The sequence below is a fragment of the Grammomys surdaster genome, unplaced genomic scaffold (genome assembly GCF_004785775.1).
Source record: "Grammomys surdaster isolate TR1022 unplaced genomic scaffold, NIH_TR_1.0 372, whole genome shotgun sequence".
Lineage (NCBI taxonomy): Eukaryota > Metazoa > Chordata > Mammalia > Rodentia > Muridae > Grammomys > Grammomys surdaster.
In genome coordinates this window covers 9845184-9862740 of record NW_021604791.1, presented here as the reverse complement: position 1 = coordinate 9862740, position 17557 = coordinate 9845184, and the positions used below count along the sequence as shown (strand labels likewise).

General features: G+C 44.3%; 1 protein-coding gene across 4 annotated transcripts in view; it reads right to left on the bottom strand.

The window, feature by feature from the left end:
- Fryl (FRY like transcription coactivator) overlaps nucleotides 1-17557 on the bottom strand; it is a 195509-nt gene that overhangs the window by 69539 nt on the left and 108413 nt on the right. For 3 of the 4 annotated variants that reach the window (XM_028780843.1, XM_028780842.1, XM_028780845.1), the window contains 11 exons: nucleotides 15825-15928; nucleotides 15429-15537; nucleotides 14200-14286; nucleotides 12214-12385; nucleotides 11709-11841; nucleotides 8638-8745; nucleotides 4566-4803; nucleotides 3075-3257; nucleotides 2748-2834; nucleotides 914-1182; nucleotides 133-328 (listed from right to left, as the gene is read on the bottom strand). In XM_028780843.1, the coding sequence (XP_028636676.1) occupies nucleotides 133-328; nucleotides 914-1182; nucleotides 2748-2834; nucleotides 3075-3257; nucleotides 4566-4803; nucleotides 8638-8745; nucleotides 11709-11841; nucleotides 12214-12385; nucleotides 14200-14286; nucleotides 15429-15537; nucleotides 15825-15928 (1686 nt within the window). Of the gene's footprint in view, nucleotides 1-132; nucleotides 329-913; nucleotides 1183-2747; nucleotides 2835-3074; nucleotides 3258-4565; nucleotides 4804-8438; nucleotides 8602-8637; nucleotides 8746-11708; nucleotides 11842-12213; nucleotides 12386-14199; nucleotides 14287-15428; nucleotides 15538-15824; nucleotides 15929-17557 lie in introns of those variants that run through there. The other variant, XM_028780844.1, reaches the window with a different exon arrangement.

The window sequence follows — 17557 nt, the reverse complement described above, 5'->3', positions numbered from 1 at the left end:
CCCCCCCCCCCGCCCCTAGTGAAAATGAGAGATGTATTCTTCAACCACTTTATGATGTTTCCCATGAGAAGAAATTTAAGACATCCCTCTGGTGGAATCAATGGAACTCCACAGAGGGTGAGAGAGGCTCACCTTGGAGTCGATGCTGTAGCCACTGTCAGGGGTGGACGCCAGCGTCTCGGGAGGAGAGCACCTCACGGAGCCTGCAGGTGCTGACGGGGACGGGGAGGTGGCTGCGCTGCAGCAGAGGATCAGGTAGTTTCTCCACAAACCAATGTACGAGTCGCTGCTCGTGGTGGTGTTTACTTTCTTAGCATTGATGGGGCTACTGAAAAAAAAAAAAAAAAAAGAAGGAGAAATCACGCACGTCTTCTTTAAGTAGTATTTTTATTTGATAATTTCCCAATTCAGCGTACTTCGTTCATATTCATCCATCATTGCCTCCGTCTGACTACCACACTGTTGACTTCCCAACTACGCCTTCCTCTCTTTCCGTTATTAATAATCTCCCACCATGTCCAGGTACTGCTGCTCACATGTGTGGCTCAGGCCATGCCCTCAAAAGACTGACAATCTCTCCTCAGCAGCTCTCAAGTGCACAACACATTTAGAAAGTTTTTATGTAACTAATGCCAAGCTGTCTACCAAGTCAAAAGAACATGGTTATTGTAAAGTTTTAGTGCAAGTACTCAGTGGAAGGACCAAAGAGAGACGTGAATAAACTACTAGAGGCCTATCATGTGAGACAGAATGGATGGCAGGTCTCTGTGAGTCAGTCTACCGCCTTCACACCTTTTCCCTGCTTCATGATATAGCACATGACATAGAATTTCCAGTGCATGTCAGTTTTCAAAAGCGCACATCGTGAAAGCTGACTGCCCACTGTGAAATGTGCTCTAGTCAAAGCACTTACTTTATGTCAACCTGGGGGGACAACAGCTGCAGCCTGGTGTACGCGAACATCCAGGCGTAGCTCACAGCTGTGGAGCAGTGTTTAGGAAGATTTTCTTGCTTTAGAAAACTGGAGAGACTTATAATCCATGGGTCTTGGCCTTGGGTCACGTGTGCAAATATCCAAATGTGTGAGGGGCTGATCACATCAAACTGGTGGCTGATGGGAGAAGAGTTCCAATCTGCTAATGTCTGCAGATCTACGGAGCTAGGGCAATACAGCAAAGTAGTCTAGAGAGAGAGAGAGAGAGAGGGAGAGAGAGAGAGAGAGGGAGAGAGAGTGCACAAATGATTATAACGCATCTGAGTAACTTTCTTTTTTCTTTTTTTTTTTTTTTGGCTTTTTGGTTTTTCGAGACAGGGTTTCTCTGTGTAGCCCTGGCTGTCCTGGAACTCACTCTGTAGACCAGGCTAGCCTCAAACTCTCGAACTCAGAAATCCGCCTGCCTCTGCCTCCCAAGTGCTGGGATTAAAGGCGTGCACCACCACCGCCCGGCACCTGAGTAACTTTCAAAGTTCGTCTATCGGAGGTGCCTTCTGCTGGAAGTGGACTATCAGGGTTTTCTGGACTAGAAGAGGAGAATGTGTCTGGAGCTAGGTTTGAGGAAGAAGTGAATCTCTGACATTCCCACTGGGTTAGTCCTTAAGAGAGACATGCTGTAGCTTTCACTATTCTCCAAGGGCTGTATGGACCAAGAAGGGTAAGATCCCATAGTTTAAGTGACTCCCGTGTGAATGCCCAGCTTTCCCGAGGCCACAGAACTCTTTAGAAATAAAACAAAACCCATTAGCTTTCATCCTGATGAAATGGAGCAGCCTGTAACATAAGCCGTCTCCAGAGGTGTACATTGTTAAATATTTGTTCCTTATCACTCAGATTCTTAAGGAAATGAAGCCCTGCTTCTGTTCATTTCCTTCAGTAAGCACTGTTTAAGGCATTATTAAGCCACTAAATGTTATTTGTTATCATAGTACATAGTTAGTGAGCTAAAACACAATTCTTTTAACTGTATACATTTTTAATCATGTCTTAGGTTTATAAAATTTTATAATTACCTGCCTTAGGTTATGTATAACAAATGAGTTACAAGAACCAGGTGTTGGCCAGAAAGCAAATAAATCTTTCATCTACATAATCCAAAATAGGAGAATTAAAAATTCAAGCAGTAAATGTCACAGCTGTTTCTGTTTCAACCTTTGACTGTTGTCTTCCCTCCCCTCCCCCACCAACACCACACAAATCCAAAAGAAGGTTACATGAGTTTGGCTGGATATGTTCTGTTCTAAGCAGAGACAGGGGTGGGGTGGGGTGGAGAATGGCAGAAGAGGGAGAGGAGTAAAAAAAGAAATTTATAACATCATTTTTTTTGTAATGTATTTGCTGATAAAATGTTTCTCTGTACTTTAACATACTATTTATTTAACTTCATAAAGCAAATGAAAATATTCATTGAAAAAGCAAACATGGTTCCACCCCCCCACCCCCGGATTTAAAGAGTATTTCTTTGCATGACTGTAACCACTAAGCAGCAGGTCAAAGTCTGGTGACATCACATTTAAGTGAAATGTCTCAGGGAAAGACTAAAAATTTACCAAGATCAACTTATTTTCAATGGCAACAAGAACTAGCCATGGTGTTAGCACGCACTGCTTTAAGACCCGTCGTATGCTTCAGAAATACTTTGTGACTCCTTGCATTTATTAAGGAGAAGAGTTTACACATATGCAGAGACAAGGATATGTATTCACCTGCCTGAAGTCCCAAGATAAGATGGAGAGGAGATTCCTCCAGTTACCTGATCAGCTCCTGTGAGGTGGATGAAGCTCTCCAGAATGGATGGGCTCAGCCTGTCCATCACGTCTATGGCTAACTCATCATCACCCTGTAAAAAGAGAGACCGCTCGTCTAACAAATGAGGGATGGTTAAGAAACGTAGGCAACGGGAAGCGAAGTGGAGTAGGGTGTGAGCTTGCCCTCTTCTTTTGTGAAGAACTGGGGAGCAGGGTCTGGTGGAAGGAGCGGGGAGGGGAGACAGGCTGGGTTTACCCACTCCAGCAGGTAGCCACAAAGTAGATTACGCCTGTGCTTCATGAGCTGATGACCTGAGATGCCTAACCCTTACCTTAGGTACCTCCAAAAGTGCAAATAAAGCCCGTATCTCTCTGAGGACACTGACAGCCAGTCTTCTGGTGGCAGGACGGCTGCTACAGAGGATGACCAACGCAAAGCCTTCGACCACGTGGAACACGGTGGAATATGGGTTCCTTTCCAGAGGGGGGTGAGGACCTCCATTGGTGATGCCGTGCTTGAAAAAGAAATGCAAGTTAAAACAGACAAAGTTTTAAAAGCCTGTGGATTTGGAAAGGAAACGGTAACCAGCAAGACAAATTGCAAGCATCATGGCAACAGGCCTGCTTCCACTCAAGTGACTTAAACAGCATTTGCTTTATTAAAATCTAATAGTGTGATCTGGGGCTGATGGCGTAGACTGCCATCTCGGCAACTCAGGAGGCTGAAGCAGGAAGGTCACACATTTCAGGCCAGCGCTGGATACAGAAGGGGTTCAAAGCCAGCTTGGGCACTAACTTTGTGAGACCTGGCCTCAAAATAAAAAGAAAAAGCAGGTTTTGGTGTGTATCTGGGTGGTACAGCCCTTATAGGAGGAGTGGGGCTCAGAGCTCAACTGATCCACATCAGCACAAAAGAAAACAGAGCATGCTCCAGTGGAGCCTGGCAGTGGTGCCCCACGTCTTTAATCCCAGCACTAGGGAGGCAGAGGCAGATGAATCTGTGTGAGTTCGAGACCAGCTTGGTCTATAGAATGAGTTCTAGGACAGCCAAGGCTACATAAAGAAGCTCTGTCTCAAACAACCCAACCCAAAACAAACAAACAAACAACATCCCAAAACCCCCCAAGTGTTCCCAATGGCAATGTAAACAGGCCTAACGTGTGTCTCTCAGACTACCTTGTGACTTTGCAGCCATCACTTAATCCCTCTAGTGTAGTGTCTACACATGGGAAGTGAGAGCCCAGACTGCATGTTTCATGTGTGAGAACAGGCTGGGTGCACAGCCTCACCTGGGAGCTTGTCAGAAGCAGGTATGTTCAGGGCTTATGATCTGTATGCTCAATAAAGACCCCGGGTTACCCTGGAGGCTCCAGCTCCAAGCTTCCAGGGTTCTATGGTGTTTGCAAAGTGTCATAAAATCAACTACATGTGCACTTTGTATGGTAAAGGAACACAGACCAGTGCACTCAAGAAACTGGGGCCTTTGCAAAACCCATCAATCCAAATGACACACTACCACAGTTTAAGGTCTAAGCTTTCAAATGTTGGAAACACCACCACCTAAGAATTAACTCTATGATTCCTGTGGTCGATAAAATGTAATGTGATACCAAATGAAGAAAGCTAAAGGCTGGACACAAACACTTGGTATCCAAGTATGAGGAGAAAGTCCAGCACAAGGGATTATCACCAAGAGGAAGTCATTACAACCAATAACAACTGGAGAGCTCGAGGTTGCCAGGGTGTGTCAGTTAACTTTACAATCTGTCATTTACTACAGATCAGCCCCAAAGCAATACCAATACAGTGGGAGCGAGTGGTACCTGGGAGTCCTGGGTCCTGTTGTACATCTGAGCTGCCTGTTTCCACTGATTTATTAATTGTACCAACATCTTTACAGCGTTATCAAGAAGGGTAGGGTGGACATCAGTCACTTCACGAACAATAAAATATACAAATCCTGAAAGAACATCCTCCCGCCAATCCGGAAAATCAAGCATCAGGGCCTGCAGGGTATTGAAAGCCAGCGCCCGCAGTTCTTCATCCATATGGATTGTGAGCCTGCCAATGACAGGAGTCCATTAGTAAGCAGCAGGATGAAACACGTTGCCCTCACCTAATGCTTACAAATAAGAAACCCAAACATCCATCTCTCTCCTAAAACTTAAAACTAAGAGACTTGATCTTCGCGTCCTCTGTGAGAATATGAAGACAGGGTCCAGGCTCACTTTGCCATGCTATATAATTGCCCTGTCTGTGCCAGTCTACAGTTTAAATTCCATGCTAATCCATTCACAATCACTGATGGTTTTGCTAATGTTTAGCATAGTAAGTCTTGAATTTAATCGATAGGCTGGTGATTTGAAATACAGACGGTATCAGAAATCAATTGCAAATTCCTTCAGTCCTTAACACCTTATAGTGCTCGCCTATAATCAATAAAAATATGTCCAACGACACAGGGTCTTTTTTTTGTTTGTTTGTTTTGTTTTGAGACAGGGTTTCTCTGTGTAGTCCTGGCTGTCCTGGAACTCACTCTGTAGACCAGGCTGGCCTCGAACTCAGAAATCCACCTGCCTCTGCCTCCCAAGTGCTGGGATTAAAGTCGTGCGCCACCACTGCCCGGTTAACACAGGGTCTTAACAATAACTTATTTAGTTACTGGAGAGGACGTGACTAATGTCAAGCACTTTTTAAAGGCATTAAAGGTTGTAGACAGAATATAAATAGTTCATACAAAGGTAATATAAAGACGGAGTCAACAGAATTAATTCCTGAGGGTGGGAATGGAAGCAGATTTAGGAGGAGTAATGTAAGAAATGGCTACGCCCTGAAAATAAATTGGGTCAAGAACCCACCAGACTCGAACTAGCCTAGGGCTTAATAACTCAGTATGTATTAATTACATTGAAAAAAGTTAAGTTGCTTTTTAAAGACTTCAATACAACAATCATAATTTTAGTTAAGAGAGAGTGAGCGAGAGAGAGAGAGAGAGAGAGAGAGAGAGAGAGCGCAGTCCTGAAGCTGTGAGGCTTGCCACTGTGTGAATTACAACACACCAGATGGCCTGGAGTTGAGGATTATTTTAGCGGCTGACAATGCTGGCAAAAGCATTACAGCTAGAGATGACCCGAAGGAACAGGTAGTTACGAAGCACACTCTGTGTGAATGCTTGCCTGGGAAGACAGAGTTACTCACAGTGAGCGAGGGAGTGGTATGTGGTTAAGAGAGGAGGCATCACAATTTGCTGACCTCAGCTCTGGTGTTACTACAAGCCAGCCTTCAGCTGACAGAAGCTAAAGAGACATCCACTGCAGCTGCATAGGTTTTAGGAACAAAGAACACTAGTTATTTACACTGCCTTTAACCCCACGACTGTCTAAATACCTCACACCAAATCAGTGTGACTCAGGAAACACGTGCCTTGTGCGGGGGGGGGGGGGGGGGGGAAAGGCCAATGGGACCTGGCTAATTACAATCAGGAGATTACCGTTCAGTAGAGACTTCACAGAGATCTATACATTTATAACATGCCTTGTGTGGCTCTTTGTTTTCTGGCTTCCCTTATTTTTGAGTACGGAAGAGTTAAGACACTGTAATTTCAAACCAACATATTCATTCTAGAACCTTTCTGGCCATGGAGGGAAATTAATTCAAAATGACAGCCAGAGGGAAAGGAAGCAAAGTGAATGGCAATTAAACTGTTGTTCCCTGCTCAGAGACTGGCTCCTTCCGCCCCAGCCTCCCTCGCCCTGAGCCTCTCAGGTTCGGCTTTATTCTGGGGGAGGTGAGAGGGGTGGTGCCAGACATTTATCTTGCAGGATCACCTTCCAGAAAGATGTAGGTCAAGGGAGGCTGGGGTGGGACCAGGGAGGACTGATTGGACAGTAGCTGCTTACTGCTGTAAGGATGACTGCTGCTGTGGGGTAACACTTCAGGTCCCTAATGGGGTGCCAGCTTTCTAATTCCGCACTATTTATATTTTATCTATTTTATTCTGGAGACAGGGTCTCGCTATATAACACACTCTTGCCTCCAGTTCTCAATTCTTCTGCCTCTGCCTCTTGAGTGCAGGTAGCCCACACAATGGTGGAAGTAAAGGGCCAACTCCAATTACAAAGCTGACCTCTGAACTCTACGCTTTGATGTATGTGCACCCCGTCATATACATGTACATAGAATAAGAAATTAAAGTTTTTTCTTAATTAAAAAATTAAGCCTGTTGGCACAAACATCAAATTGCGGGTACTTAAGAGACTGAGGCAGAAGGATCCCCAGGTTCAGGCCTGCCTGGAATACAGAGGGAGATCAAGGTCAACCTTGACATCATACTGGGACCTTATTTCAAAATCAAGCATATACACGTATGTACGCATAATGCAGAAGGAGCTTCAGCTATAGAGGAGTGCTTGCCTAACACGCAGAAGCCTCTACGTTCAATTCAGTGCCACAAACCAACAATAAGGAGGCTGAGAGGAGAGAGGGAAGTTATGGAAAGGTACAGTTTCAAGGACGCCCCCCCCCCAATAGCCCTCACAGGAGACAAACGCCAGTGTCTCCATGGTCCCAACACCTGAGGGAGGTGCAAGGCTATCTGGGAAGTGTCAGGTGTTCTCACCCAGGGCTTGAACAAGTCGCTGTGCTGTAGCCATCTAGTCACTATTTATACAATATGGCGGTTGCCCAGCAACCAGCAAACATAACAGTCACCATGTTTGGTTTTCCACTTGGGTGTGGCTGGCCAACTGTGGCTCTGGGCAGGCTCCAGTCAGATGCCCAGTCATGTTCAGTCTTGCAATATGGTCCGGCTGCTTCTGTAATGCCACAGTGGGAATGCAGACATGCCACACACTGAGGCGGTGGGTCTCAACCTTCTTAATACTACGACCCTTTGACACAGTTCCTCATGTGGTCGCGACCCCCCAACCACGGCCACTTCACAAACTGTGATTTTGCTAGTCAGGAATTGTAATGTAAATGCCTGCATTTTCTGATGGTCACAGGTCACCCCTGTGAAGGGGCGGTTTGACACCCCACCCCTACAAAGTTGTCTCAACCCACAGGTTGAGAACCTCTGGACTATATATAGCACAGTCAGCAAAACCGTGAAATATTTACTGTCTGGTCTTTCACGGAGAAAGAGTGCTGACCCCTAATTGCATGATCCCCAAGGGCATTCACACAGCAGAGCCTCAGCAGGCTGCCGTCTCGACAGAATTAGGCTGGGAGACATTGTTTAAGGGTGCTTGCTGAGGTATTTACTCACTTTATAGAACTATGGTGTGCCTAATAGAGGAAGACACGGAGCAAACGCTTGAAAGTAGCAGGCGCTCCTAGAGCAGAAAAAGTTAACTGGGTCTCGGTCCCTACTCAAGACGCTGACAGGATGACCTCAGAAGTAAAACCTCCCTGAGCATCAGAGAGGCTGTAAGGGACATTTGTCATATAACCCATATTACTTGACAGGGAATTGGAGAATGGGGCTTAGAGGGAGATGCGGGAGGAAGTTAGAAGTTAAAAACTTGAGTGGGGGTTATAAAAGATGAGAATTAAGAGAGTAAATCAGGAGGCCCGAAGCTGTGTCTGTTGTGGACACAGCGGGACGGGGACGAAACTATGTCTGTTGTGGACACGGCGGGACGGGGACGAGGCTGTGTCTGTTGTGGACACGGTGGGACGGGGACAAGGCCACTCACCTTGCTAACAGCTCAATGAGGTGGAGGCCCGAAGCTGTGGGACGGGGACGAAGCTGTGTCTGTTGTGGACACAGTGGGACCGGGGACGATTGTGGACACGGCGGGACGGGGACGAAGCTATGTCTGTTGTGGACACGGCGGGACAGGGACGAGGCTGTGTCTGTTGTGGACACGGCGGGACGGGGACAAGGCCACTCACCTTGCTAACAGCTCAATGAGGTCAGTTCTGCTCATACCATCAGGAATTAGCCTTGGAATTGCAGCGATGCAAGTTCTAAACAAATCGATCTTGGGTTTTCTTTCCCCCCTGGAAAATGTATCACAACAGACAAACAGAAAACAGACTAAGAAGTGTATCACATGGGCTAGAAAGATCCATTTTGCAAGAATGTTACAGAAGGTGAGAGCACAGTCCCAAGACTAACGGGTCCAATAAAAAAGGGGGCACAAGCAAGTATGCGTACAGACTCAGCAGCTAGTTACCACCCATAAACAAGCAAAAGGATGGAGACCATTCAGAGAGATGACAGCTAATAACTGACCTCATTAGTTAGGAAGCATGCATAATTACTATATAATTTTAAAGACTTTGAAGTTTTACCCACTTTAATATTTGAAAAGAACTTATTCACAGACACAACTGAATACCAGTTACTATCAGAAACAGCTGTGTGATGGTTAACATGGACTATTAACTTCCCAGGACCCAGCATCAACCATCGTTCGTGAAGCAACCTTCTGGGCACGCCTTGAGGGATTCCCTACATTGGACTGAGGTAGGGAGACACATTGTGAAGGTAGGAGACATTATTCCATGGCTTGGTCTATACCAAGAAGAGAAAGCTAGCAGAGCCAAACGTTTACTGCTCTCTGTGTTGTGAGCACAGCGTGACTGGCTGTCTCAAGGCCCTGCCGCCATGACCTCCACACCAGGATGAACCACACCAGGATGGAGCTGTGAACTCAAACAAACCTTTCCTCCTCAAGCTGTTTTTGTTCAGGTATTTTGTCACAGCAACAAGATACGTAAGTGGTAGAAGTAGTATTGATACTTATACTTAAATATCTCAAATGATTAGTTTTACAATCAGATGTTCTCATAGATGAGTATTCATATTGTTCTTGTCCTCTTGTGATAAACACATGTCTATCTGTTTATATTTTATACAATTAAAATGCACGGATGTTTTAAGAGTCAGTCCCTCCTGAGAGGCAGATGTGTAATACAATTTAATTTTACTACATATGTGTCTATGATGGGGGTGGTGGTGGTGGTGATGTTGAAGACCAAATCCATGGCCTTACTCATGCTAGGGAGGAGCTCTGTCACTGAGCTACGTTTCCACCTCTGCTACAAAAGTTATTCACAAGTTTTACGAACCACTTAATACACTGCTTTTCATTTCAGTCTGTATCTGAAGAAAAGCTTCTTACTTTCATCCCCGTTGTTTTCTAGTTACTCGATAATCCCTGTGCAGTCAAGAATCAAAACATTCTAAGAGTTTGGGTCAGTCTTTGTTAGAGATGTTGGCACAGTTGTCATTTGGGTGGCTTTAAAACACGTGGATTAGAGTGACCACAAGCCAGATAAATAATACAAGTCCCCATAGACGGGGGTTTAAGCTGCAGCCACTGTTTTAACAATAATGGCACAAATGTCAGTGCTGGCCGTCGGGTCCATAAGACTCACTCTATCTATCTGTCTGTCTGTCTGTCTGTCTGTCTATCTACTTATCTATCTATCTATCTATCTATCTATCTATCTATCTATCTATCTACCTATCTATCTATCTATCTGAAGGTTTTGTGTGTTTCTCCTCTGAGACATACATATATCAGATGCACACCCAAATGGGCCGCCTGGCACACCATGCCTTCCTAAACTGTTGCTGACTGCTCAGTGTGCACCAGTTCATGCACACAGCCAACAGCCAAGTGTGTGACTGTTGCAGGGTCTGTCTGCCCCCAAAATGTGACATTTACTAAAATGGACAATTAAAGAGAAGCTGGGGCCGGCAAAGATAAAAGTAGAGGGGAAAAAAAAACCATAGCAAATTCTTACAATTTCAGGTTGTCACAGCATCTTCTCTAAATATGAGTTTAACTGGACTCAACCTAGCAGCGAGTCTCAGAGACCCTGATGATGTCTAGCTCGACACATTCCCTTTACCACAAACACTGACACATTACCACACATGAGACCATGTGAGACCAGCTAGATGCCTATGCCCAAATGCAGCATGCAGACATGCCACAGTGACCTTCTAAGGAATAAATTAGTCCCTCTTTGTCATTTAAAGTCTATTATTAGACCACAGTTAGAGATCCCAGGAAGGGAAATTCATATGGAATTGTAAAAGGAGCCAGAGGAGAGCACGCTGACCAGGGGACAGACACTGAATCCATTTGAGGCTCTCAGGACCACAAGAGGAACGAGATGTAAATGTTGTTGACTTTAATGCAAGAGAAGCTGTGGTGGGCAGGAGGAAATGTCTCAGAAGTCAAACATACAAAACCTTCACATCTGAAAACTCTCTGGACACAGCAGTATGCAATAGTCATATATTAGATAAGCCCAGAGAGCAAAATATCCAACAGGAGTGTCTAAGACCTGTAATGCGGATACCGAAATCTAAATGCATTTTACATTTATATCTAAAACCCTTTGTAGATCATACTGATCCTCGCCAGCAAACAAGGGGCATGGCTATCATAAAACATACTACCTCATGAAAAGGGAGAATCTAACAATAGAGAGAAAAGAAGCTGGGTGCAAAACAGCAAGCATGGAGGGTGGAGGAGGAGGAGGGACATGGGGAGGGGCTGTCTCTAAAAGAGTTGCCCCCACTCTACTACCCTCTGCATTCTCTGGTTCCTAGAACAGCTCTCAGATTTACAGGATTCCTGGCTTTCTTTTTTTAAAAGCAGGACCCTGTAAGTAGGGCCATCTATTCAACAATACATATCTTTGTTGTGTGGAAATTATTCATGTGACAAATGAAAGTAAGGTTCATTATTAGACTACATTATCAACACTAGTTCAGCATCGTGCAAAATAACAAAAAATTGAGCATGTGGGAGGAATCTCTGTATTTAAAAACTATAACAAATGGCCACATGTAAGAAGTCCAGGAGAAAATGTATGGAAACAGGTAACCTGCTTCTGTGTACCCTTCTGTGAAGACTGGAATAGCCATGGAGGCATGCATGAAGGTATGCATGAAGGCATGTAATGGAAGCATGCAATGGACGCATGTATTTACTACGTACGTAATCATGTCTTCAGGCTCCTTGTTGGACATCTGCACACTGGTCATACACATTGGTCTCCCAACTTCTTTGTCCAAATGCCGTAGAATGCTGTCTAATGCTTTTCTTACTTGAGGATAGTAAACGGACATTCCTAAGAGAGAAAGCACACCATCACAATAGCGCCAGAAATTGTAAGAAGGACTGCTTTCTTTAATAACAACCCATCAGCCTCTCAGGGGAAAAAAACTGCTGCTATCACATTAGAAGATGTTCCAACTGTGATGTGCTCTTGGGATATTGCATACAAATTACACAGAGACGTTAAAGACCAGAATATACACAGCAGAATTCTGTGCCAAAACACGCTTAACAAGAAGACTCTTGACAGGAATACTAGAAACATCACTAGATCACTGTAGGGCTGGGGCATCCACACTTGGCAATGGACACACTTTAGACTTGACTACAGACTTGCACAGAACAGTACTACAGTTGAAATTTATTCATTCCAGTGAACACTAACCTATGACTTTTGCCTCTTCATCTGTCAAGGTTTTATTGAGAAAAATCTTCTTTACACGAAGAGTGTTTCCTGAGGGAAGAATGACTCCTGTGGTGGGCATGGGAGGGTCCCCATCCTTCTGCTGTAGACTGTCCGCAATGACGAGGAAGACTCGGAGGCCAATGTTCATCCTCTTCAGAGAAAACAGACCCAAGAAGAAGAAATCAGGGCCATGCATTGTCTAGGCTAAGGGGGTTAGGAGTAAGAAGGACAGAAGGGATCTAATCTTTCTGCCTGACACTGTGAACCAGCCCAGGTAGCAGTATTTGCGGTGATTTCAAATTCCCAGATGGGGCTCACTGTCCTGAGTCAACTATCTTCCCTTGTCTCTAAGGCTCATTTGAAACCTCTCTGTGCTTTGTCAACTGCCATGACTCTTTCAGTCCCCCTCCCCTCTCTTAAGACCACTTCTCTCCTTCACAGGGAAAAACTGTATCCACTCAACCTTTCAAACAGTCACACCAGACTACTGACAGTCACAGGTGCTGTTTGTCCCCTTTGGTCTTCTCATGGCGCAGGGGTGATGGCCTCCTAGACTTGTTGGACTTTCCATGAATATGGTGGTCTGAATGAGAATGGCTCCCAAAGGCTCTTACTAGGGAGTGACACTATTTGAAAAGATTAGAAGGATTAGGAGGTGTGGCGTTATTGAAGGAAGTGTGTTACTGGGGGTGGGCTTTGAGGTTTTAAAAGCCCATGACAAGCCTAGAGTATCTGCCTCCCTCCCTCCCTCCCTCCCTCCCTCCTTCCCTCTCTCTTCCTGCATAGAGATGAGGATTTAGTGCTCAGCTACTGCCCCGTTATGCTTCCCTGTCATGAAGATAATGGATTAAATTTCTGAAACAGTAAGCAAGCCCCCAGTTAAAGGCTTCCCCTTGTATAGCTGCCTTGGTAATGGTGTCTTCACAGATACAGGACAATGACTCAGACGATGGGCTCTTGCACTTTCTTGAGCATCAGAGCATCTACCCATTCTCTTTCTTTTATCCTTGGCATTTCTCTTCCAACGGAACACATAGCCATGTCCCTTAGCTCTCTCAACTATCTTAATGGAATAAAGATCCCCGCAACACTTCTCGGAAGCATTTCTCCCTCATCAGGGGCCACATTGTATCTTCTTCACTTTCCATAGTTCAGGCAGCATCAAGTACTCTCTTTTCCCAAATACCGCCTATTCTCCCACTTCCGTGTTCCTTCTGGCTGGGTCACCTCTACCCACATTCCAGGCTCCTCCTGTCATTTGTCCCTTCACAGAAACCACACGGATTAACATGGCATCAATCACTGTCCATTCCAGACTGCCAAAAAACCTGTATCCGGCCACTCTGAATGCATTCCTTATGACCTGCCATCTCAGATGTCCCAAAATACCACAGGTTAGACACGAGCACTATTTCTCCGAGACCTGACTGCTTTTCCATGTTTCTTTGTTCAGTTAATGTGCTGCTTTCCTCCGTCTGCACCCTACTGTCTCAGCCTACATGTCCCTCTCTGTGACTGCACCTGAGATTACTAAGGCAAGGCCAGGCATCCCAGGGTGGCAACACAGAACACTGGACACAAGTGTGCAAGTGTCCACTATGTAAATATGGTCAAGCTTCAAAGTGTTACTTATTTTTAGATATGACAAAGTCCTGATGTGTTCTCTAAAATACTCCATCACAGATGCACAGAAAACCTGAAGGGAGGAGAAAATTCCATCATGGGCTGGAATGAACCAGCGTTTCCTCAGTGCAACACGGATCATAGGCATCTGAGTAAATGGGTTAATGGATTCCTTTATCGACTTTTCAATAAACTGATTTTCAAACTTAAAAAGATTCCATTGCTGCCCAACCCTCCACGACAGACTGACTGAAGGATCACATAAAACCTCAGAAGGAGTGACATGTCTACTTCCAGTTTAAAAGTTTCACTATTGCTGCAATGTAAACTTTTTATTGTTACCTCTGGATTGATGGTGAAAGTTTTAGTAGACTTTCCAACACTGAGAAGATCAAATATTATTTCTTTCATTGCAAAATCCAAACGTTCCTAAGGAAAGAAATTAATTACTTAATAAATCATTGTACCTCCCTAGAATATAAAGTAAGCTATCTGAGAAACACATCTACTGGAAATGATATAGATTTTCACCCTTAGGAAGTTTATAAACCCAAGAAAAATATATATGAATAATAAAACAGATGTTTAAAACATATCATCTAATATCAATAATATGAGTTCCCAATGTGTAGGGTGAATTTTAAATATTCATCCACTACAAATTCTAAGCACGGAGAGAACAGTGAGAACAGGAAGGAAGGGACCCAGCAAAGGGATCTGAATAGACTGAGTGCTAAGGAAGACACACCAGCACCTGAGGGACAGGGCTTGCCGTTACAGTGAGGCAACTCACTGAGGGCACAGGCGCAACTCTAGAAAACAGAAAAGGTGAACAGTGCAACCTAACAGCCCTGCTCTCTGAACACCGGACCAGAACTCAACCTGCTTCGTTAATCTTTTTCGTCATTATACTCAGTAATTATCATTTCTTCTAGGCACCAATCAGAGATGTTCACCCACTATAGTTAAATGTTCCTTTGCTCAGTGGTTGTTTTAGCACAGCAATTGAAACTATGACAAGTGCTTGTTTCTCTAACAGTGTGAGCATGTGCGTGTGCAAACACACACAAACATACATACATACACACACACACACACACACCGAATACACACACTCTCTGAAGTTTCAAAAACAAAAGCAAGCAGAGAGTAATACAGTACACCTGATGTTGATCTCTGGTTTTCCTGCACACAAGAGGGCACACACATGTACACACAACACACACATGAACCAAGATTACCGAGGCATTTTTATTAGGACTGTGACATAGTTTCTCAACTCACCCTCAATTAAATGTGTGTCTACCTATGTGGTTCCTTCCATCTTTTGTCATACACATAACACATACACACACACACACACACACACACACACACACACACAGAGTCATTAGTATCATGTATTTTTAAAAATGTTCTAAGCATACCTTTCACTCTTGAGTAGTATTGATACTTTGAAAGCACACTTCTGAATATGTAAGAAATTATACATTTACGTAAGAACCCCCAATTATGAAAAATGGCTGTCGCTGGCAGCCAGGACAAGAGGGCTGGTGAGGAGGAGCACCCACCTGAGCAATGAACTGGATGATCTTCACAAATATATTGAGAGGGGTGTCACGGGGGACCACACTGCGGGAGCCTTTCGGGAAAAGAGCTGACACTATGCTCATCAGGCGACTGCAGGCAGAAAAGAGGCTGGATGACCACGAGATCCTGAGAACACGGCCCCTCGCCAAGAACTCCTCCTGCTCCTTAGGTCAGGGGAGTGCAGATCCCTTCCCACAATGCCTTGGTAACTTCCACCGGTATGACTGTCGCAGGCTTTTACTCATTTCTTTTGGGACAGAGGATAGAGCTCGGAGCCCTGGGTGCTCTGAGCATGCACTTCATCTCTGAGCCGTAGCCGACCTGCCAAGGCTGTGTTAGACGTGCTCTGAGACACGGCACTGTAAGACAGCACTTACCTTTGCGTTACAGTATTGCTCTCACATTTTATTCTAATTACATAAACCCACAGCAGTCTATACAAAGACTCCAGTGCAACTCGAGACATTTTAGGGTCTTTATTCTGTGCAGAAAGAAAAGAAAACAAGAATAAATGTATTAAAAACACTAGTAAACATTTCAGATCAAACACATTCTCTGATGACAGTTAACCCATCTCCCTGTTCTGTTCAGTCTAAGAAGTTTAAATCAGCCAGTCTGTATTTGGTTTTGCTAAGTATAAATGGCTCAAAAGTGACCATTGATAAAGCAGCCAAGCCCCTCATTATGTTCTAAAATAAGATAGAATATTAGAATTCTGCCAACATTTCAAAGAAATTCAGAATGATACACATAGCATCGAACTACCTGATAAGTGGTTTATACCACAATACTGACACAGCTGAAAGGCCACTCCCCTTTAATTCATTTGCAACCCGTAGGCAGATCAAGTTTGAAATACCAAATAGTGTTAGTCACGTGAATCTGTGAAATACTACCAGACATTAGTGAGCACGTTTCTGAGAGAGAAGAGAGACCTTGGGAGCCCGGTTCTGAAACCCTAGGACCAAACTCAAGCCCTGGATGTCCTTTTGTCACTTCCTGTGTTCTGTGATAGTCTGTCTTTAGCTGGAGGGAAGAGGGTACCTACCTCACAGGTCAAAAGGTCACAGCCTACAAAGTGCTGGGAGCACGCTGGGTGTTCACTCAGCATTAAGTGTACTAGTCCTAATTTTTATGTAGAAGCAGAACATTACTCAAATTACCTTATGATTTATAATGAGAAAACTTTTTTATGTCAGCCCGTTTCATCGGTAAATTTTCTCGTCACTCTAGCTGTTGTCATAACTACAGTCATGCAATGAAACAGTGTAAATTTTGAAAATTATATCAATCTGCTGTCTGACTGCTAGAAAAATCTGTATTTTAAAACATTCATTGTAGAAGATTTCTACATTGTTAAGCAATTACATACAGTAACTAACAAAGAATTCTTTAAGACAGGATTTCACTTCATAGCCCTACCTGCCTGGCCTCACACTAGCAATGTAGACCAGGCTGGCTCCAAAGTAGCAATGTAGACCAGGTTGGCCTCAAACTCACAGAGATCTACTTGCCTCTGTCCCCCAAGTGCTGGGATTAAAGGTGTAGGAAGCCATGTCTAGCAAGAGTTCTTAAAAATGCTTTGTTTACTTGAGCAGCTTTGTTTTAAGGTTTAGAGTAGCAGACATCTACTACAAATAATTTAACTCAAAAGGATGGAGGATGTTTGATAATACATTTATCCACTAGAGACCATACAAGGTTGTGCACATATCTACATAGACTGGACAGAGTTGAGACTGGAAAATCTGAATACTCTCAATAGCAATTCCTTGGCTCGATGGCAGGATCCATGTTGATCCAAAATGACAAACATTCTACCTGGGGCATTCTTCTGTTTGTGACTAAAGTGACTAAAGTTACAAGTGATCCGTGAACGTTGCTAACCCAATAACCAAATTTTTGTAATAATGTCTTCAATAAAATATCACTTTCCTTCCAACCATTTAAATCCCATATATCAGATATGACACTATGATGTCAGCAAGAAAACAGAAAGATAGGGAGGGAGGAAAGGGGGGAGGGAGGGAGGAAAGGAAGGGAGGGAGGAAAGGAGGAAGGGAGGGAGGAGGGGAGGGAGGGAGGGAGGGAGGGGGGGGGGGGGGGAGGG